This window comes from Papilio xuthus, unplaced genomic scaffold (genome assembly GCF_000836235.2).
Source record: "Papilio xuthus unplaced genomic scaffold, Pxut_1.1 DF828142.1, whole genome shotgun sequence".
NCBI lineage: Eukaryota > Metazoa > Arthropoda > Insecta > Lepidoptera > Papilionidae > Papilio > Papilio xuthus.
Window position 1 is genome coordinate 4655761 of NW_013530507.1, and position 23799 is coordinate 4679559.

At 33.1% G+C, this 23799-nt stretch overlaps 1 protein-coding gene across 9 annotated transcripts in view; it reads right to left on the bottom strand.

Annotated features, from left to right (window-relative positions):
- The window catches only part of Ih (hyperpolarization activated cyclic nucleotide gated potassium channel Ih), a 143504-nt gene that overhangs the window by 20213 nt on the left and 99492 nt on the right, over positions 1–23799 (bottom strand). For 7 of the 9 annotated variants that reach the window (XM_013307319.1, XM_013307328.1, XM_013307324.1 and 4 more), the window contains one exon: positions 7506–7782. In XM_013307319.1, the coding sequence (XP_013162773.1) occupies positions 7506–7782 (277 nt within the window). Of the gene's footprint in view, positions 1–7505; positions 7783–12676; positions 12871–16321; positions 16829–23799 lie in introns of those variants that run through there. The other 2 variants (XM_013307322.1, XM_013307323.1) reach the window with 2 other exon arrangements.

Below are 23799 nucleotides of genomic sequence, written 5' to 3' on the forward strand. Positions count from 1 at the left end.
GCAGCGAGGACATCGAGGTGATCAATGACGCCCAAGGACATCAGCAATACCAGAGGATACGTGATACGCTCGCTTTTTTAAGTGATTTCTTCGCTTATTTAATTATTAATCTTAGATAACAATGTCCTTATATACATTTATATTTTGATAAATAACATATATAAAGCAAGAAAAAAGTTTTACTTATGTTTCCCAACGGCCCACTGTTCATTAAGCGTACAAACACCCATCTATTTTATCTACCTGTGACACTGTTATAGTTCTTAATTAAAACTTTCTCTACAACAAGCAATAAAATATCGCAACAGAGCCGATAGTAGAAATGACTCTTAGTTTAGTATGTCTTTATTTTGTTTCAAGGATACTAGGACTACTATGAGCGTCAGTGGCGCAGGGGTTAAGCAACAGATCCTGGGTTCAGTTTCCGTCATGTAGGAAAGTATTTTCGATTTTCGATTTCTGTATGTATTTATCCGAAATTGTTACCGTAATACTTGTAGGAAAACTTGCACATATCTGCGAAAATATTCAAAGATGTGTGAATTGCAAAGGGCCAAGTAAGATTTACGCTAAAACTTAACATAGGCGACGTATATGACCTTAATTAAGACTATATTAGCTAAACAACAACACTACAAAACCTAGAACCCCTTAATTAAAGAAAATATTATTTTGTTTTAGGATACAGGACATCGTTGATTCAAAACTCAACAATAAAATCAGAACACTTTTTCAATGTTATCTATACGTATATTTAAAAAAGGTATTAGTTACACTATTTATAACTCAAGAACGGCTTTACTGATATGGTTGAAAATTGGTGAGGTGGTAGCTTAGAGCCAGGAGACGGACATAGGACACTATTCTTTTTTTCTAACGTATGCTTTGAAGAGCTTCTTTTTATTTAACTTATCTATATATTAAGTATTTTATATATCCACGGGGAAGGAGTCGCGGGCGACAGTTAGTTTGGTATAAAGCTGAGAAAGTATTGCTAATATTTAAGACGGTCGTGCACGATGCCTAAAGCTGAAGTAACCTTTAGAGGCGTATGTAATAACAATGTAGCTTGGAACGGCGAACGCTTGGGCGTAACAAGAAAGTCAATTCAAAGGAGTTCATCCAATATTGAATATTAAAGCTACGAGGAAATTGTTATTCATGCCTACATAGAATCACTTTATAGTAAAAACTCTACGAGTTCTTCGTAGGCATTGCTTTGAACAAAAATTTTAATGACCATGCAAGAAATTAATTTTAATATAATGTTCGGGACATAAACTTAAAGCATAAAACACTCACGTATGTTCTGAATTATTTAGACATATTTCTTAAATATAAAATTCTCGTGTCACAATTTTCGTTCCCATACTCCTAAGAAACGGCTTGACCGATTCTCGTGAAATTTTGTGAGCTTATTAAGTAGGTCTGAGAATCGGCCAACATCTTTTTCTAATCCCGCGCGGACGGAGTCGCGGGCGACAGCTAGTCTTATATATAAAATTCTCGCGTCACAATTTTCGTTCCCATACTCCTCCGAAACGGCTTTACTCATTCTCATGAAATTTTGTAAGCATATTGAGTAGGTCTGAGAATCGGCCAACATCTATTTTTAATCCCGCGCGGACGGAGTCGCGGGCGACAGCTAGTTAGTTTATGAAAATGTCTCAAAGTTTAAATAATTTGTTAGGGACATATTATTAACATGTACTTCTTTATGATAACTTTTTGCATGTCTCGTTAAACAAATGCAGTGTCTGTTTTGAACCTATCATACTACAAAGAGTATATTTTGCTGTAGTCGTTTTATTTTTTACAGCTGGCAATGTGTCATCAATCATACAACGCGGTTCCTTTACAACTTTACAACGTAAACACGAGAATGCTCGTAATCATGAGTCAATTGAAGATCTTTTTATCTATGCTTATCTTCCATTTTTAATTGTTGACCGCCATGTTTTCACAATCTGAATTTTATGAGAATTCTAAATGAGTATTTGTGGCGCTAAAATATTTTACATGTTAGTGTTAATGTTTATTTAAACGCGATTCTACTGCTTGAACAAAAAAGAATGAGAGAAACAACCATGTATTGTACAGTATGTTAATATTATTGTACGTGTGCATTAGATTAGAAAATTTGCGAATTAAAAAATATATAAAAATTAACATTGACTTTATTATTATTGTAAATTAAACGTTTGCGTTTGGTGTTACCTACCAAATAAGAGTAAAAAAAAAGTTGAAGTCTTCAAAAGATAAAGTAAAAAAATCGCAGATTTTTGTGACATCCTGTATTAGTTTATTTGACGGTTTCAATCATTTAAATGTAGCAAAGATAATCATAGGTATCTAACCTAAATATAGGGCGTCATAAAAATCGATTACGCGTGTCGATCTTTGTTGTAAATGTAACATGACCGCAGATGTTGTACAAGGTCTATACAAATGTCTAGGGGAGATGAGACGGCGTTGGTAATAGAGCTTTCACGTGTACGGTCACGTGCATCATTGCAATAGACAATTCTTTGTGTTAGTGACTTTTTAATATATTGTATATAAAAAATATAAGTAACGTATTGTAAATTAAAAGTGAATATATTTTGTGCAAGTCGTAGAGATTAAATTATAATCATACATTAATCCGAAAGGAACAATATTGAAACCATGCTTCATGTTTGCCTAGTACACATAGTAATGATTCAGAGAAAATATGGTACATTTTTAAATAATTACTATTATAATAAAAAAAGGAAAAAGAAAACCGCTACCTTTTATTATATTTGATATAATAAAAGGTAGCGGTTTTCTTGTGAACTCGTAAAGCGTGTTAAATCGTGTAGAAATAGACCACATCACTGCGTACTACGTTTTGAATGATTGATCCAGTTTTTCTAAGACATTACAATGGCCGTGGTGTTGATTTAACAAAAAAAGTCAATGGTAATTAAAAGAAAAAAAAACTCAGTTTACATTTAACTAAACCGTAACTATAAATTACGAGATATTTCTTTCATTGAATTGTTATAGTAAAATGTGTTTTTAATCAATAGAAAAAAATGTTTAATTTAACTCAGATGAATAGGATAATGACGTGTTTTTGTGCGTGTGTTATTCAATATATAAAAACAAAAAAATGTTTGCTATCATAAAGAGACGGCGGAATAAATAAATTGGAACAAGTGGAACATACGTAACTCATTCGACAGGCAAATTTATTGGAAATATTCAAGCGATGAATTTTTCATTGTTACTCCGTCCGATGTAAGGCCGGCGGCAGACGCGGCGGTGTTGCGAGCAGACTACATGAATTTCAAATTTAAGGTACATCACGTCCGTGTTTTCTGTGTCGTTAAACAATTCCGATGAATAATTAATATACACTGTTTTTTTCAAATATTTTTTTAAGTATTGATACGATTTATCCCAACGATAAACACACACACACATTATATAAAAGTACCTCATCATCATCAGCTCACTATACGTCCCCACTAAGGGACTCGGAGCCTACCCTAATTACATTGAAATAAAATTTAACCTTTGGTACAATTGCTACGTTATAGTTGGTAAGAACTAGATATAGCTAACGTCAACCCAACGAGGCGATAGTCCTAATGATACGGTAGTCGTAGAGGACCCCAGGACCTTGGCATTGAATTTGATCTCCAGTTCATACAACTAGTAATGTATTAATCCAGTGGCCGGATTTCCTAGATTTCTATCCATCAGGGCCGATTACTGCTTTATTCTTGTTTAATTCGTTATTAAAATTATCTAAATTTTCAATATCTTCTTCGGATGTTATAAAACTTTCACTCTTTTGTAATTTCGTTTAATTAGATATGCTATTTATTTAATTATTAAAATTAAATGCTCTAGATTTCTATTTAGAAAGGTTAATACTGAGTTGGTGCTCTTATTCTCTAACGAAAGCTGCTAAGGTGCTTATTTTCTATAGCTATAAATAATCTATAATTAATTTACATCGTTAAGTACAATTATCAATCAGCTATATTTAAAGAATATATTAATATCAATTAAGTTGACAATTTGAGTTCGTTATTTGTTTCGTAACAAACATATCTGGTTTTAAAGATTTTATAATTTTAGTCATCACATGAACTTACTCCTATACAATAGTGAAATCATACCAAACATTTCTCGTTTCAAAACGTCGATTTGTCCGTCACAAGAATAGCTTTACTCGTAAAACTGGCAGCCCTATTCACGTAACGAGTGGTACGACGCATGCATTGTATTGTCGTTGGCCGATGCGTTGCTCGCCATTGTTCCCGCGGTAACACAATGCCTTTTGATGAACATGTAACGTTGTCGATTTTATTATTGGACTACTGGCATGCTATTTATGGTATTATTCCTATGCTCTTCAATAGTATAAACTGGGATCACATATTTAAACCCCATTTTAAGTCAAACTTGACATTCAAGGTCCTCAGCTCACTATACGTCCCCACCGAGGGGCTCGGAGCCTACCCTAAGTTAGGGAGGTGATTAGGTCATAGTCAACCACACTGGCCCAATGCGGGTTGGACGACTACACATATATCTTTATATTTCTTCGCAGATATGTTCAGGTTGCATCACGTTGTTTTCATTTACCGCAAGAACCTCGGATAAATGTACATATGTAAATCGAAACTAAAAAAACACATAAATACATGGCGGGATTCGAACCCAGGACCTGCAGATTACAAGTCAAGTGTTTTAACCCCTGAGCCACCGGCGCTCTCTAAACTTGACATTACTAGATCGATTCCCATCTGGCAGGAGATTAGTTCCGCGTGTAATGGCTAAGTATTTTTTATGCATCCAAATGCTATTTTAGGAAGCTGGTTGCTTGTTTGCCACCTTTTAGTAAAAGAAAAGTTTGTATTCTATTTGTAACCTCCCGTAGTTTAAACGGCAGAATCGATTTTGGCTACTAAGATGTCCTTTGAATGTTCTTTCGCAGTGTCTTAAAGGTACAATCAGATTTATTAATTACTAAGAACTAGTTATTTTTACAATGTAAATTGAACTGTCTGTTAAGTAAATTCCGACAATATTATTTTATTTCTTCTAACAAATTATCGACACTATGAAAAGATCAATTTTGTAATTGCATTGATGAACTAGATCCCTGGAATTCCTAATGATAAATTATAGGAATAAAGACAATCAATGTGAAAATTGGCGTAAAAAGGATAATCATATCAAAGAAAGCAGTGATGTATTTTAATTTTGACTTGTTGTAGTGTACCTTTTAAGTTTTCGTATTTTTTTATAAGAGAAGGGGGCAAATGAGCAGCAGGAACACCGAGGTGTTCAACGACGCACATGGATCAGCAATACCAGAGGAACCGCAGATGCGTTGCCGGCCTTTAAAATGTTTACAAAATCATCCTTTCATGTAGATTTAGTGAGAGAAATCTAAACAGCTTGCAAAATGCGTTGACGCGAATTATAATCGGTGTTGCATCTGTATCTAATCGCATTGCGACTGTGAGCAGAGAGCAATCCGAGCGGAAGCAGTCACCTCGCCGATAAACGATAGCGCGCCGCCACTCGGAAATTATGTTAATGACTGCCAATCACTCGAGGCTCGGATACAATACGTATGCTGAATGGAAATTGAACCTAATTGGAATAGGAATAAAGTTTATTTTACCACTTCTGCTGCGATTAGACTAGTAACTGAGGTTGCAATGGACAAATTAATTACTTGTATGCTAGACTAGTTCTACATTGGACCTATATTAATTATTTAGTTTTGAAATGTTACTTATAATCAACAACTAGCTGCAGCTTCAGGTAATGCTTAAGCAGCAGGAGCAGTTTCTTGTGAGACTCCCGGCCTGGGATCAAGGCAGGAGTACCCACTAAACCCCGCGGTGTTCTCCTTCGCCCGACCGGACCGTGGCATATACGTTAGTTTGTCCACGGCCAGATATAGTTAACAAAATGTTTTTTGGATGCTTAGTTTATAGGTCTAGTAGTTTTAATTACATATATTTTTATTTTGTAAGGAGGATACTAATTAAGTATTTTTATAGTTATAGAAAGGTAGTAGAGCATGAATTTGTTATTTAAACTTTGTCATTGCAACGTGCGACGCTTCTAGCTAATACTTATGTCTAAGTTGATACAAGTTTAGTAAAAGTGTTACGTCATAGAATGTATTAATTCAATTCATTTGAAGTACAGCGGTTTTGCAAGTGAGACAGGGGATGAATAATTCTGCATTCCAGTGTCGGCGTCGCCGCGGCATTTAATACGACAGTTTCAGTGAATAAGTAACAAGCTTCCGGGCGTTTTATACGAATTTTTAATGTATAGCTAATTACCATTTGCGGCCTAAATTGAGCTCGTAAGTCCGCCTTTGTGAATCTATTTACTTATCTTTTATGTCCGAGAAGTTTTTTACGAGTTGAAATTTTATATTAATGTTGAATTTTTTAATAGCTGAAATAGCTATACCATTAAAATAAGGAAGAAATGAATATGGATATTAAACTAATAAACAAACAACAGAGGTTGACATTTGATAAAAAAAAATTTGAGAGACAGATTCTGGGTCTACATTATCCAAAACTTGCATAATATTTTAAAATGTTGATGGTAAAAGTAAGTTGGAAAACGAATTTTATAAAATTGCTGAGAAACAGCCGACCGCATAGAGTATAGTTGAAGTCTGTCTCTTCTATACTTTGCGTTCTGTATATTGGGTTATTTTTGAACAAATCAACAGACACCAAGGCACGAGGTATATCCCCAATGAGGTGGACAGACTAGGTTAGAACGGCAGTAGACGTCCCCCTGCTATGTGTACGAAAAAAGACGTAGTCTAGGAAGAGTGGAATCTGGTGAAACGAGTCACGGCACCTACATGATGGCCACGACCATTCTAAAACTGTAGCGACTGAGAAGAAGAATGGCAAATCTGTGTCATATATCCAGCTTATATTTTTAATTCTATAAAAATTTGTTTGGGAATAATAGCAATAATAATTTGTAATCATACAATGTATAATCACGGTGCGTTAGCTTTCTGTTATATGCGATTCTCGCAATGGATATTTAAAGTAGACGAGTTCCAGACGTCGCGGACGTCGTAACCAAGAGGATACGAGCAACACAGTTGCAAAAACTGTTTTATTGCAAACGTGATAGCTCTTTATTTTTAACTGCTCGTAAGCCCCGCCGCGTCCAATGTATTGCGGAATAAATATTTTATGTTATGTTAAATCTTAACAAGATTGCTTACATTGTTTCCAAGCAATCGACACCAGCACTTGAATCTGTTTATAGTGCAAAGACAATGGATTCGAGTCGTTCGTCGACTGAAATGACTATTGGAAAATTTAAAGTGCTGGTATGATTTTTCCTTATAAAGCAAAAATCAGTAAGAACCTACTTTTTAATTTGTATTAATTTAATATAGCTGGATACTTAATATTTCATTTGTTAAGCTCGGATATTGATAAACTTGAAAAGGTACATACCTAAAACTACTGCACGGATGGATGACCCAGTGGCCGGCCGCTTTTTGCCTGATGCGCTCCTTCATCAACGCTTTTTTTGAGCCGAAGAGTTTCATTGCTAGCTTGTTGTCGGTCGGTTGGAAGAGTGCTTGCAGCTGGTTTCGCAGGAAGCCCTGCTTGGCGTCGGGCGCGGGTGGCGCGGGCTCCACGGGCGTGCCGTACAGGGACACATCGTCCAGACCACCGAAGTGGACCTTGCCGGTGCCGCTGCCCTGCTTCAGCGACATATCGGCGTCGCCTGTGAACAAACAAATCCAATCAAGAAAAGCAAAAGCTACAATTGGAAAATAAGTTTGCTCTTTTAGAGTATCCCACATTACATACATATGTACATCTCTCAAATTGGACAATCACGAAGATGAGAAGAGCGAAAAAAGGCTAATTATACCAAATAAAAAAAATCTTTATTTAGCACAAAAAAAACATTTTTCACAATTTTGGGGGCTCTGTCTCCTGAACTAGTTGAAACTGTGTTTCAGGAGACAGCCTAAATAGTTAAAAAATAAAAGCTAAGAAGAGAATGATATAGTAAGTTGGTGTTGTATTCAATAGATGCTTCAATTATTCATATATAATAAATAACAGGTCCTTAAAATAGAACTAAATCTTTGACAGTGATGAGTGTAACAAGGAGCTTGAGAACTATAAAATTTATGTGTTTGGCTTAGTTACTATAGTTGTTTAGGTAAATGAGTAGAAAACGCCTTGGAGTAGCGAAGATCATGTGCGTCAGTATATGGAAATAACGTATGACGTCGTCTTTGTAATCGTAATGAATGTTCGGGTCGGTGGGCGATGTTGTTAACCAAGTGTAAGGTTCAGTTTGTGTCGCAAAGGACGATTTTGAAATGCATTTATTGATGTCGTGTTTGCGAATACGATACTTGTACGTAAGATTCAAAAACAGAATTTTTAAACAAAGAACAGTCATAAAAATGGAGTAAAAGGTATTAAATAAAACGACATTAAATAGATTAACAATCTTAATATCTTACTAATATTTTATATGCCAATGTTTAGATGGATGGATGAATGTTTGTTTGAAGATATCTCTAGGACGACTGAAGGGATCGAGCTGTTTGACATAGACGTAGAAAATAGTCTGGAAGAACACATAGGCTACTAATTATGTTTTTTTTTAATTTACTTGTAAAGATGGAGTTAAAAGTGCATTGGGTAGTGCAGAAGGAAATACAATGTGAGGATTTCTGTGAATACCGAGTTTTGATTAATAATAGTTTTTACACATTTATGTAAATTTACAATCATTATTGTTGTACGGTATTACTTTGTATTATAACACAAGTTTTATGCATTATAACAAAAAAACAAGGTAACCTTTCTAGTTTTTGTGAATGTAACGCTTCTTAAATTGAAGTGTATGATTAATATTACAAAATGCAAAATACTAGATGTAAAAACAATTATTAAATTCAGATATCAAAATGAATATTTTTGAAGATTTATTGTTTAATTATTTAAATTACATGAATTAGTCTACGTTAAAAGATGCAGATTCGTTAAAAATATTATGGCCTTTGTCGATAAGAAACACTATATGATTGCAAATATTGTAATGTGGACAGAAATATTGTAAAGACAAGTAATAAAGAATGAAATTGTATTGATACAAGTCTTGGCAAATATTCTCGAGAGCGGAGAAATTTATTGTCCATTTTATTTTTATATAAAAAAGGTCACTGTTCAATAATCTCAAGGTGCATGGTTATAAAAATTTGCTTTAACCTAATTTTAAATTCTTAGAAAATGAGATTATTTACGGACGTGTCAATGTGTGCGTGTATTACGTCAAAAAACAAAGAAATGGAAACAAAAGCTAATTGGGGAATCCCCTAGTTTTCATTAAGATATCTTTCTGAGCAATTAATCAAGTGTCATTGTAATCAAATTTATCTGAAGTACAAAATGTGAACACTACACTTTGTACTTACACTTTAAGAAATAAACAATACTTTGTGTAAAAGTAAAAAAAAAAACAAATTGTTTTCAATCACTAATCAAACTTAAAGGGTTATAAATATCATAATTAAAAAAAAAAACAACAATAAACTTGTATATTTGTAACTTATCGTACTAATATTATAAATGCAAGTGTTTGGATGTATGTATGGATGGATGGACGAATGTTTGTTTGAAGATATCTCCAGAACGGCAGAACGGATCCCGATGAAATTTGGCATAGATGTAAAACGTACTCTGAAGGAACACATAGGCTACTTATTAAGTTTTTTTTAGTTCTGCGCGGACGTAGCCGCGGACGACAGCTAGTATTAAATGTTTTTGGAGAAACTACTTAATATAAAACAGTATGTAAATATTCAAGTAATATAAAATATGATTTAAGGAAGTAAAAAGATAAAAAAGTATAAGGTTACTACGCCGCAGTTGCTAGCAGACACAATGTCGCCAGACACGAGAAAACATTATAAATATTAATACTTCACTGAGTATGTGTTGTGTCTTTAACTAAATAATTTACACAAAAACTTCTTTGTGATGCATGAAACTGAATGCAATTTAACAATGAAGAATTACGAATAAAGCCTTTATATTTATAGTTAAATATTTTTAAATTCTTTAAATAATCTACTTATTCTTTGTTCTACTAGTCTTTAGAAATCCTTATACAATACCTAGCGGTCTCCCGCGACTCCGTCTGCGCGGTATTAAAAAACATCATTAGTAGCCCATGTTTTCTTCCACAGAGAGATACATCCATCCAACCAAATATTCGCATTTATAATATTAGTAAGAAGTAAGATAGACATACTTGTCATACTTCACATCTACAAGCCTAAGGTTACGATTACGACCAAGGTTTTTTTTTGTATTATAATAATTGAAGTACAATACGAATAAATTGAAAGTTATAGTCCTTAAAAGTGGGTTTGTTAAAGTTGGTATACACTTCGAATGAGTGTTATAATGAGTCGCATGCACGGACTCCAATGGCCATTACAGCTGATAAAACAGACGATTAAACAATGAGCCAATGGCGTTCCATTGATTCAAGTGGCGTCAAATAGTGTAACTCAAGACGGCAAATCAACCCACTTTGTACTTGCACGCTTCAATTTCTCAGTTTTATGACATTGAAATCTTTTATACTGGTATTGATCCTTTAATAAATAAAAAATCTTAACGACTTTTCTTTTGTTTCCTGACTTGAGAAATGTAATTAGATATTTTATATTACTTAAACAAAGATATTTTTTTCAGTTTTTTTTGTCATCTCGTCTTTATCTTAGTTTTTTCATACCCGGAATCCTATTTTCTTTATTTTGAATAACCTTAATGTCTATATTTATTTGTAATTTGTATTAGAAAATGTTTGCTTGAAAAATTAAATATATGCCTTTGCGTGTTAACATGTTTTGTTCTTCTGCCTGAATAGTAACCATCTGTGGACTTTATAATCTAATGCATAAGGTCCATAATTAAACATATCTCATATAAAATATTAATTTTAAACCATTTCAATTTGAAAGCCAGTTTAGAACTAAGTAATGGTAAATTTAATTGAAATTTAGAGTCCAACTGAGACGTTAAAATAGCTAGAACAGATGTTCTAGTCGTATATTTCATTCACAGCATCAGCGTATTAATTAATGTGTTCGAAAACTGACAACGATCAATTAAGTGTTAAACCGATTTAAGATCGGGGAAATGAAAGTAAACTCTTACTTACGATTTCATGGTAAAAACAAGTTCGATTCTAATAATCAATCTGTTCAATTTAAATTTAGTTAAAGTTTAATTTCAGGGGAAAGTTGAGGGCAATAGACCACGAGGAAGATCGCCTATGAGGTGGACCGACCAAATCAGAGCGGCTGTGGATGTCCCCCTGCACCAATGTACAAAAAAGGCAGCGACTAGGGAGGAGTGGCGGCGCCTGGTAAAGCGGGTCACTGATACGTGATGACCACGACCAGTCTGACAAGACTGCAACGACAGAGAAGAAGAAAGTTTAATTCTACATTAAATATTATTATTATTATTACTGTAATAAATTCATACGTTCCTGGCTCTGGTTTGTTTCTTCGTAATTTCCAAGTTTCTAGTTACAATTTTATAAAAAAATATTCAACAGTTAATGTTTATTAAATTAATATTGTAAATTATACAAAAATCGGTAGCTGTTCCAAAATGTTATGACCGTATCAATATGTCTTAATAAAACCGGAATATGTCAATTGTCAGTAGAATTACGACCATTACGTCGCTTTTGAGATGACGAGGTAATTTTGTGAAATTATTCAGTCACCAGGGTTTTGTAGCATTCTTTTTTAACCTTGAAATCGGCAGCCGGCGATGATGTCACTGAGACGATTACATATGTACTGATAAAATAAATAAGCTCCCGTTATTTTCGATTCTATAAATAGAGACAGAGAAGAGGACAATTCAACATAATTTCATAGATATATACATCCTAGATATGACAGGGATCTTATCCTAATTGGAATAGTGCACAAATAAGTACGATTTTAAACTAACTTTAACATGAACCTCGTCTCGACTCCCACATTTAGTCACGACTAAGAGATAATATTAAAGAGACTTCTTATATAATTTATGGTTATATGTACGGTAGAAAAAAAAATAGGAAAAATTTTAACATGTAGATTTTGGTCTCACACACGCACTTTTAGTTAATATATAATTGTTTATGTTCAACAAAACTAATTCGTACCGGTATGAAAGTAGTCATAACTAAGTTAAGTTACGTTTCAAACCATTTCGAATTGCAAATATGTGAACATTTTATATATTTTAAGCATATCTAATGTAAAAATATTATTTACATTATTCATTATTTATATTATTTACAAAGAATTAAAAAAAATCTAGACATAGAATTTTCCAAGGAACGGATTATGCATGGTGAATTTTACTAATTCTTTTATGATTTTTTCAATCTGTATTTATTTGGAGTTCTCACTAAGACAGTATTAAGATAGGTGTAAAAACGATACATAGAAATTACTACGAACATTTTATATTGATAAATAAATATCCAAATGTATAAGGAAAGGATAAAATATAAGGTTTACACAAAAAAATCATGCATTAAGTTTATGATGAGTCACTGTTCTTTGCCAGATACTTACCTTTTGGCATTTTGGATGTAACACAAAAAAATATTTGCCCACAAAGCTCTTTTTAGTTTGTCAGTTATCGATAGGTACAGTTAAAAGCCACGACGGACCCCATGCAGTTCACGTTCACAAACATCACAATACAACACAAATAAAAATAAAAACACAAATTCATATAGATTTTAAAACACTTGTATATATCATTCAAATAAATCGATTATAATTAGCTATAAACATCGATAAAGCTTTATTAATATTAACTGTTTAAAATTTAAAAAAATGTTTTTTACGTGTATAGTTTTCTGTTACACGGCTTATATTAAAAAAAATGTGATTTAGTTATTTATTTAATCTATAGCGAATTTTATAACCAGATGGCGTTGGTTAACACCAGATTTCAAACTGGACAATTAGTGGAAAAAAATGTCATTTTTATAAGAATTTTCACGCTTTGTGTTGAATGTATCAATTAATTTTCCAGGGTATATGGTCGTTTAAAAATTAATAAGTATACGTATTATAATTTTACACGCTTTTTTTTAGTTATGTACATATTTGTGTTGGAAAAATCTAAAATATATGGTCAGAAAAATTCCAAATATTTAGGTAAGTAATATTGTTGTTATGATTTCATAGACTTTAAAAAATAATGAATAAATTTTACTGCTGCCAGAAATATTTAAATAATAGTCTTACAGTTAAATATGTAAATTCATCTAAATCTTGTTTCGTAAGGAATTCTTATTGTGAATTTTGGGTTAAAAAAATACCAGGAAGAGGGTTTACGACACGTCAGTCTGTCAGGTAAAAAGGACAGCGGTTACAATATAGTAACTTCCAGCTAAAAATAACTTCCGTCTCTCTGCATTTTAACCAATCGGGGTCGACTAAAATAGAAAATGTGTTCGTAACCAACACTTAAGCAAACGCGTGTCTAGTTTAAACATAAGCATCATTATTCAAATACTAATCCAATTCTTGCATATAAACCATATGTATTTGAACTCAAAGCTCACAGTCTCCGATGGCTGGGCCACCTCATGAGGATGGGGGAAGATCGAAAGGCCAAAGCAGCATATCTCGGGACCCCGACTGGCCGCCGACCCATCGGTCGGCCCAGGTACCGCTGGCGAGACGCTGTAGAGCTGGATCTGCGGGAGCTACAAGCGATGGACTGGCAGGAGAAGGCGCAAGTCAGGCGACTTTGGCGATCTCTTGTGTCGGAGGCCAAGACCCACTTTGGGTCGATGCGCCAGCAGAGTAAGTATTTGAACTCAGGTCCCACGATATAAAGTCTAAGTGGTCTAACCGCTGCGCTATACATTCAGATAGGTATTTAAGATAATAAAGTTTACCCCTCGTATCTCAGTTAAGGTGCAATTTGACGAGAGCGGTAAGTGCAAATTGTATCTGAGAATAGAACTGAAGACGTCCCCGACAATTACCGGCCAATTGAGACAAAAGGATAATGTTTGGCCGCCATGTCAAGGCCAGCACGCTTTATTTCAATTGGAAATAAAATATTTGACATTTTAGATTTATTCTTCGAAATGTTCCATATTTCCTCAATGGTCTAAAGATGTATCGACTATTTATGTTTAGTACATACCTTTTGTTGCCTACTACTTATGTTTTGGGAAAGCCCAATAAATATGTATTAATAATTCTTTTTTATGTACTTCATCATACATAAGGTACTTGTTAAGCATAATAATCGATATTCCCGTAATATCTACTTAAGCATTTCCTTGTATTTACCGCTTAGGAGAAAAAACAATGCGTTACGTTACTATTATTCAAACTGCTAAATCTGTAAGCAGGTATAAATATAAATTTAAATAAATATTAAGAACAAATAAACATTTTATTTTCGCACGCGCCTACACGCATTGTAAGCTTAATTTCAGTTCAGAATTTCAGAATAAAACACATGAATTACGAAAAATACAGAAATAAGAGTTACTTAAAATAAATAATTCCTTAACCTCATAATTAAAAACAAATTAATTAATCTATCTGTCTATTTATCTACTCAGCCATGAGACGCGCACTGCTGGGCATAGGCCTCCCCCAAAGATCGCCACGATGACCGATCTTGTGCCACCCGTATCCATGCCACATCCATCCAAATTAATTAATATTCCGACATATTTATGGTCCATTTCCATAGAAATATTTATATCATGTTCTTTAAAATTAAACAAATTAAGCGTAAATAACAAACTAATTGATGCAATTCTTTCCTTGTATAAAATTGTTTATGTTTTTGTTTGTGAATTAAATTTTTCTTAAATTTAATGATACCGCTTAATTCGACTTGAGGAAGCTTGTAAAAAGTCGTGACGAATTACTTCCGAGTTGATACTTTGAAAGGTCACTATGATGTTTAAAAGATATGAATATATTATGACAATAATTTACTTTAATTGAATTTATTAGAGCATATATTTAAGACACGGTCTATAAAAAATACAAATTTTGAACAAAAAAATTTTTGTCTTGTAAATAAAACTGCAATCATATAAAATTTATGGCAGTATATTTTACATTACTTTACTATTAAATTAATAAAATAAATTCCATTTGAAATATTGGAACATTTTATTTTTAAAAATATTCTTATTTTTTTTTAATCAAGCCAATTCGAAACGTGCCAACACATTCTTATTTTGAAACATTGTTGAAAAATGAGGTTATTTTTTGTTGCATATTTACCAATAAGAAATAATAGTTACTGTTATAAAATAATTTAAGCTACTGTCCACTTTTCTAGGACAAGAACAATTTATTTATTTAACTGGTGACGTAATGTCCACGGAGCGTGACGAAAGCGATGATTATTTCGCAATATAAAAAATATATTCATTAAAATCGCCTTTAAATTATCCCGCACTCGTTTAAATTATAAACAATATTTACCTTGAGATGAGTGTACTAAAATAAGAGCAATGTTTATAAAATATACGAGGATATATAGAGTGCTGTCCGTGTTATCACCGGAATGGATAGCACTTATGACCATTTGATTATTTATTATATGTCTAGTTGATTAAGAATTCAATGAAAAAGGTAATAAATATTATTATTCTATAATTGTGTTAATTTTCGCAATAATTTTAAAAAATTTGGAAGTTGACACGGAGGACGCGGGAAAAAAGTAAATTTTACTTAACTTACTAGTAACATTTTCACACTATTTCCATACTAAATATGATAAAGAGGTTTAGGAAATTATATATTCGGAATTTAATTAATAATAATGCTTAGTTGCGTACGTAATGCAGTTTCTAAGATACGTTTCTAGAAAGTTGCCTGAGGTCTGCAGAGACTGTATATTGATGACAGCGCTTGGTACGGCTTGAGTAACATGAACAAATAAACTAGCTTCAAACGTGTTTCAAGGAGAATGTTCTTAACAACTTTATTAGAACACATTTAATTGGTTAGCTAATGTTGTAATGAACTCAACTGAACTTCGTAAAAACAGCTGATTCTGACAGACGAGTTAATGACAATCGGAGACGAGACAAAATATTGAGTAATTTTCCATAGACAATTCGGAAACATTCTAAAATCGAAAGTAGAGTCAATGGTAGTGTACATGTGCGTTTGTTTACACCAAAGCCGCAAATAGTATCAAACGCAAGTAGTACTCACTCTCCCGGCCGGCCAGTCCGCATGTATACTTCCTTAGTTTGTGGAACAGGTAGTTTGTGAACCCCGCACAACACATCGTATCGGTTTGTACGACAGTTTGCGCGAACGTCAACTGGAGTTATGGATGAACGTCATTTTTTTGTATCGTAGGTGCGCGGGCGGCGACCGGGCGAAAGCCGTGCGCGTTCGGCCAACGCGCATAGCACAATGCGACCGGGCTTACTCGATAACCAGACACGTTACGGCGACCCCGAAAATATTGCACTGAGCTTATACAAAAGCGACACTCGACAGACGGCTAACCCGTCCCGCACTCCACCATGCACTGATAGTCTTTTCCTCGCTGCGAGCAATTAATGTCAATGACTGACGAAACTAAAGCAGATCAATTGTAGGCATTTCGATCAATAATAATAGAGCGCGTTGTTTGGAGTCGCAGTAGCCACAATAGTGTTTTGAATCGTTGGTATGCTGTTGATACTTAATCGAATATATACACAGGCTTGTTTGTGTATGTTTGTGTCACGCTTGAAATCGCCTATGTATTGTAGGTTATAAATCAGTTTTATGTTTCTACATAACCTATTTTTAGATAAAATGTTATGTGTTCACTTACGTACTATTTCAGCCCATCGATTGCTATAGAACAAAATCTTTGAATTACACATTACAAAACATCAAGTTAGTCTATAACTGTTATATGTTCAATCAAGTTATATCTTTGAGAAACTCGATGGAGTTCTCACGCTATACCAGCTCGTTTTACAGATGTTTATAAAACATATGGGAAATCAGTTTAGAAGGTGACACGTTCTGGTAACAAACTGATGATGGTTTTTATAATATGAGGTTTTAATAAGAAATCAAAGGTTCTATTTCCGTTCATTGTTATAGGTATGCTAGCTATGGTTAACACGACGGACAGGAAGTTTATCTTATTATAAAACTACCTGTCGCCTGCGATTCTGTCTGCGCGGAATTAAAAAAAATCTTAATTAGTAGCCTATGTGTCCTCTCAGACTATATTCTACATCTATGGTAAATTTCAGGGATATCCACGAAGCCGTTCTGGAAATATCTTCAAACAAACGTCCATCTATCCAATCATTCGCATTTTTAATATTAGTAAGAACAAAAATACACCACGGCGTGTTAATAAAGTGCTTTCAAAGATTGTGCAAGTTAGTTTCATCTTTTTTAAACATCGTTCCTCTTTCATATTCCATCGCAAGAAAAAGTGACGACTTACATATGTGTAGGTATAGTTTCGTAAAGATACTTCCAACTGTTTTCCGACGACTGTACAAAATCTTTTCCTTTTGAAGCAGGGATTTCCCTTTGCACGGATCTCGCATTGAAATATACATAAATAAAATTACCTTTCTATAAAAATATAATTTAAAGGACCTTGTGTATTTAAATAGTACACAAATATTGGCCAAGCAAATATTTTTTTTAATTATTAAAATCAGGTCATCAGTAAGAGTGGGTGACTGCACGTAATATGTTAGACGTTTACGTTTATCAATCACAAAAGAATAAAACATTTCATTTAAATATAATAACAAAAATAATACAATAAGATATAACAGAAAATAATTCTCACGATATAAAAAATAAATGAGTAATCTTAACTGTTATCTGTCAATGATTAATCCGTTAATAATGGTCGAGTTATAAAAAATAATTACAAAAGTTCAACTCTTAGGTAAATCTTCAGACACTATATAATTAATACATATGTAGTACATAGTAATGTAACAGCAGATATCAAATAAACAGGAAAATATTTATGCAATCTAAAGGTAGAAATAAGTAGGGAATGTTCAAGATGAATATGTAGTGATGACACATATAGTACGGTGTTTTATAATTTTAGTAAACGATTATATTATGTAGTAAATCGATAAAAAAGCGATAATCGTATTATAAACAAAAATAGAAATTCAGGAATAATAATGGTTTAATTTGTTTAACCAATTAAGGTTAAGAAAAATAAGTTTAGTATTTTTCAATAAATATTATTAATTACAATCCTTTGGCGCGAATGACGTGCTTTCGTTACAAAGTCTAGTGTCGGGATTACTAGTGAGGGAACATATCGAAATTATAGTAAGGCTAGTGTTGTTCCAGTACACCGGCACAGTGTCGGATTTTCTTCCTAACATTAGTGACCTTTTTTATTTCTAAATTCAAATTTTCGATTATTTCTTAGTTTATCATTATTCAAAATATTTCTGAATTGCTATTTCATAGTAAATTAAACTAAGAAACTTTACAAGACAAATGACTACTGTTTCGAACAGATGTTTGATTGATTACTTTTAGATTGTGTACGATGTTAGTGCAAACTTTGCTTTCACAAGCTATATAATGTAAAGTTTGTAGTTGCCTTTGAAATTTAATGTAAGACTTGAAGGCATGTTTAAAAATTTGAACGCGTTTTGAATTTGCGTTATTTCCAAAAGTAAATGATGGGAACTATTTCTTTTTCATTACCATGTGACTATATGAAAATATGTAAATAAAATAATAATATTATATCTATTCTAAAGCTAATTAGAAGATTTCAATAACATTTAACAATAATAATGACAAATTTCCTGTTACAGTTTCCCTTAATGTTGACGTAAGAACATTATTTATACCTCTAAGTTATAAGTCCAAAAATAAATGAATGCTTAAAAGTTTTTTTAGAATATTTTCCCTGCTTGTTCTAAATTTTAAATGTAACTACTCTTATTCTGTGAGATACAGTCCAGGTGGGTTAGTGACCGAGACCCGAAACAAATTTAATCAAAGATGAAAGGCCGACAAGAGAGATACATTCGTATGCTAATAGCTTTAACTACAAAGAGCTCAAAATATATTCGAATAAATTGTTATAAATGGCCTTGAATACTTGATCATTGTTCTTAATGGGTACTCTATTAAAATAAGAATAAATTTATTTCACAAAAACACATTAGAATAATATATATTGAATTATCTTGCAGACCCCGAACTAGGCTGGGCCTATCTCGTGGCCTATCAGTGCACTAGCCATGAACAAAGAAATTATTATATTATTGTAGGAACATTTTATTTCTTTACTAATACATACATTTTTAATAAACTCCAATACCCTTATGCTTACCCACTGTAGGCGAAGCCATTTACTGTGAACTTTAACCTAGGAAGACTGTGAAAGTCTAATAGTGAGCAGATAAAGGCTTATGATATGTCCTAGAACAAGTTTTAAAATTAAGCCTCAGATTTTGTATTGAAAAAAGATTCTTAGTTTCATATCCAAAGTTGTTTTTAGACCCTATTTCAAAAGTTCCCCTTAGTCAGTTTATCCCTTCCAGAACTTTCCATGTTGGAAATTTAATCACCTTATCTTGAAGCTATCAGCTCATGCATGAGAATCTTCGTTCATCTCTTAATCTAAGGATTAAAATTAATGATCACATTATGACATCACAACTAAACTTTTCCTATCCTGCTTTCCATTAGATGACGTTACAAAGATCGACAAATGCTTATATTGTTTACAGATTCTTAAAGTTGAATAATTACGGATTAATATAAACATATAAAAAGAAATGTTAATAAACTACTGCTTTCTAGTCCCCATTTAAAGCTTCATCAAAACAAATATAACAGTTTAGTGACGTAAAAAGGAAAAGAGTATCATCGTTTTGTATAATACGGGCAAATGAAATGAACTTAATATTTCGACATTCGTACATCCGATACAACACGCAAAATAACGCGCGGTACAAATCTAACCATTTAGCCGCATTACACTATCGTATTTCAAATTGTCGAGCGTGAAAATAATTCAATTGCGGTGAACTTTCGGAAGCGCGTTTATGCGGTATTATGTTTGTACGTCGAGTTAGAATTTATCATTTTCATACCAAGTTTCACGTTATTTGTTTTGTTATGACGTTAATTAACATCACAAACTGATACTTCGCTATCTTCTTTCCTCTTAAACAGGGCATTGTTTTGTCAGCAACATGACCTAGATTCTGTGTATCTGATTTCAAAAATCTAGGTCTTGTATTTATTATTGTTAGATAATATTATTAATAAAATAAGAATAACGATGTCATGTTTTGTTTTGTTTTGTGTCTCAGTGGCACTTTAATTAGTGCGGTGGCGAACCAGGTATATTTTTTCTCGCTTGACAGGACTGTAGCACACAGGCCTAAAAGCGAACAGAAACTGCGGTGTAATGCCTGGAGACACAACAGAACTCAGAGTTTGTTCTATAAATTTTGTATTACGTTGTGGGTCTGTCAGCTTAACGGTTCTTAAATTTCAGAACAAAACAAAATATACCAAAAATAGCTTCGGTTTTGGTTCGCTTTCGCAGTTGTGTACTACTGGCCTTAACGAGGTATAGCTCTGGCAATTGAGATGTCATATTAGTACATAAATATTACATAGTTACGTCATGCGTCTACATATAATGACATTAATGGCGCCTATCATTGATTATATCATATATAATAGAATGTCTTCTAGCACATTCTTATGCTTTATTATATTGACGAAATCAACTTGAAAAATATAATGCAGTAAAAGTTCTATGACATAGGATGTCTACGGGCAGCGGTCGATTCGTGATTTTGGCGAATATAAGTGGCCGCTTGCTCGCTTACCACATTATGAATTTAAATATTAAGTTTAATACAAACAAAATATGTAGAACTTTATTTAAGTTGGACCAGAAAAATAATTTTCTTGATTCTCCATTCATCTTAGATTTTATTCGATAACTGACAACGAGACTATTACGAATTCCATCATTTTGTTTAATCATTATTGTTTTTAATTTATTTCTTTGTTATACATTGAATAGAAACAAAAGGCAGAATAAATCCTTGCTTGGTCTTAATTATGTATTTCACTTGAAATAGAGTTGTCTATAATTTAGCAAATACGTAATTAGACATAATGATTTTAATAATCTCTAAATTGCAGTCTAATTTTTATTCAATATTTTTTCCTCTTTATACTGTCGAATGACGTTATTTATGAGTCACAAATGGCCAAACAACGAGGTTAATATCAGAGAGAATGAATAAAAAGGGTCTCAAAATCTGTTGTTGAATATTCAGATTTCACATTCTTTAATATTTATTTTATTATGTTGACTACTTTGGTTGTCCTAAATTAATTGACTCACGATAGTTTCTATATAATTAATAAAATACAGACAATCCATCTGTATTTAATATAATATATTCCGTACTCATTATGTATTTCCATTTATAGGTTTTTGAAAATCTATTTTTTTTATGAATGTGACTGATTAGTCACTGTTTACCTTGAAGAGGCATTTACAGCTTCACCGGGCCTAAGGTGGCCGAGCGCATATGGCGCTTAGCCTGAACCTCGTTTAAGAGTAACAAGACTCGAGGGCTCCCTCAGAAGCCTCGGCTCGGGCTGTTACTTCCCAACCCACTATATGCTACCCAAATATAATCGTAAAATTCCACATATTGTTATCTCTTATTTTTTCAAAGAAGATGAGAGGGATGGCAATAAGATTCGATGCTTTGGTATTCAACAGCCATAGTAAGAAAATGTAGCAGATAACCACGTGGTAATTATGGAAGGTGTGGTATCCAATAAGCAATTGCGTTGCTTGTTAACGTTGTTGATATGAGTGTAAATGTCTCTTGCTTCTATTGTTCAATTCTCGATGATTATTCAGTCAAGGTCTTATAGTAGGCGTTTTGTTTATTTTAATTGTGTTCGAAGTAGTATCCATTATTGGAAATAATAGGTTATAACAGTTAATTGTTATTTCTATTAAGATAATTATTTGTTTTTTTTTTTTTAATCACAGCTGGTCTGAGCATTTGTGAGCTTCATAGGGCCTTACTATAAAAAAAAACTTAGAGTTTAATTTTTTTTGTTAACTTTTTTTTATCCCATGCTGATATTAGGCATTGCCAGAAATCATGTTTTTTTTTAAACTTCTGAAATGCTTCTTCTTAACAAAACTCAATTAAAATAATCTTCATAAATATGGTTTCAAACCAACATTCAAAGTATATCATTTTCTTTTATACAATAGAACTAGAAAATGCCTTTAGAATATTGAAACTAAAAACTTTTACTTTGCTGTAAAAAACCTTAAATTGACAGAATAAGGCCGTACCTTTGAGTTTTAATCTTGGTTTCAGATTAGATTTCTTTATGAATAGACCAACAGTTTCTTTTTAAAAGTTAAAATATGATTCTTTTATAAAACTATCCCGTACAAGCTAGCAAGAAACAAGGTTACTTGAAAAAAAAAACTGGAACTATCGTTATTTTATTGCTATGGTTGTGATATGATATAAAAATAAAGTTATCCATACTTTTATTATAAAGGGGAAGAGTTTGTTTGTTTGTTTAAACGCGCTAATCTCAGGAACTACTGGTCCGATTTGAAAAACTCTGTTTTTGTTGGATAGTGCATATATAGAGGAAGACTTTAGGCTATATAACATTACGCTGCGACAAATAAAAGCGAAGCGTCAGTGTGTAATGTTGCAAAAACGGGCAAAATTATTCACATTGAGGACTTTCGTTGCGTGCGCTGCATAAACGGTTTAAGACAACCGCGCAAACGAAGTCGCGGGCACATGTCATGTCATGTCATGTCTGGGATAAACTACGAAATGTGCACACCATCATGCATATTTATCTGCATATTTTTCTGGCAATAGAATAATCTATTAATATTAGCAGTACAAGGTCAGATCGGGCCGTAAACTATATGATTCCAATATAAATGTTTTGTACATAAATACTGCAAAGCGAGAATAAATTGAAATCACATTGTATTCAATTTTTTGTGTACTCATAACCTAGGTCAAATCTAGTTTGTTTTTTTTTATTTGACAGATATTTTGCTTATATCATCGAATTCTATATAGGTAAAGCGTTTTGGAGCGTCGGTGGCTCAGAGGTTTTGGCTCTTGACTCGTAATCTGCAGGTCTTGGGTTCGAACCCCGCCAATCCGACGTTCTTACGGTGAAGGAAAACATTGTGATGCACATATTTGAGTAGAAATTCAAAAGATATGTGCGAAGTCAACCAATCCGCATTGGGCCAGTGTGGTTGACTATCGCCCCTAACTTAGGGTAGGCTCCGAGCCCCTCAGTGGGGACGTACAATAAGCTGATAATGAAAGCGTTTTGATCTCAGAAGACCAAAGAACCGTTGTTTACTGTTTAACATAGTAATGTTTACAATACGATAGAGTGAGAAAGGTCTGGTACGTTGGAAGTCGAAGTTGTTTATGCACAAAGTTACCATCATTAATTAAAAGTCCGGACATTGTCCACGTGAAAGGGGAAGTAATCAGTTCAATAAAATAACGATATCAATTATTTCAAAAAACTCTGTAAATATAATAAATTAAAATACACAGACAAAACATGTTCATGAATTTTTTTCAACGTGAATAAGTAACAAAGTAACGCGTAGG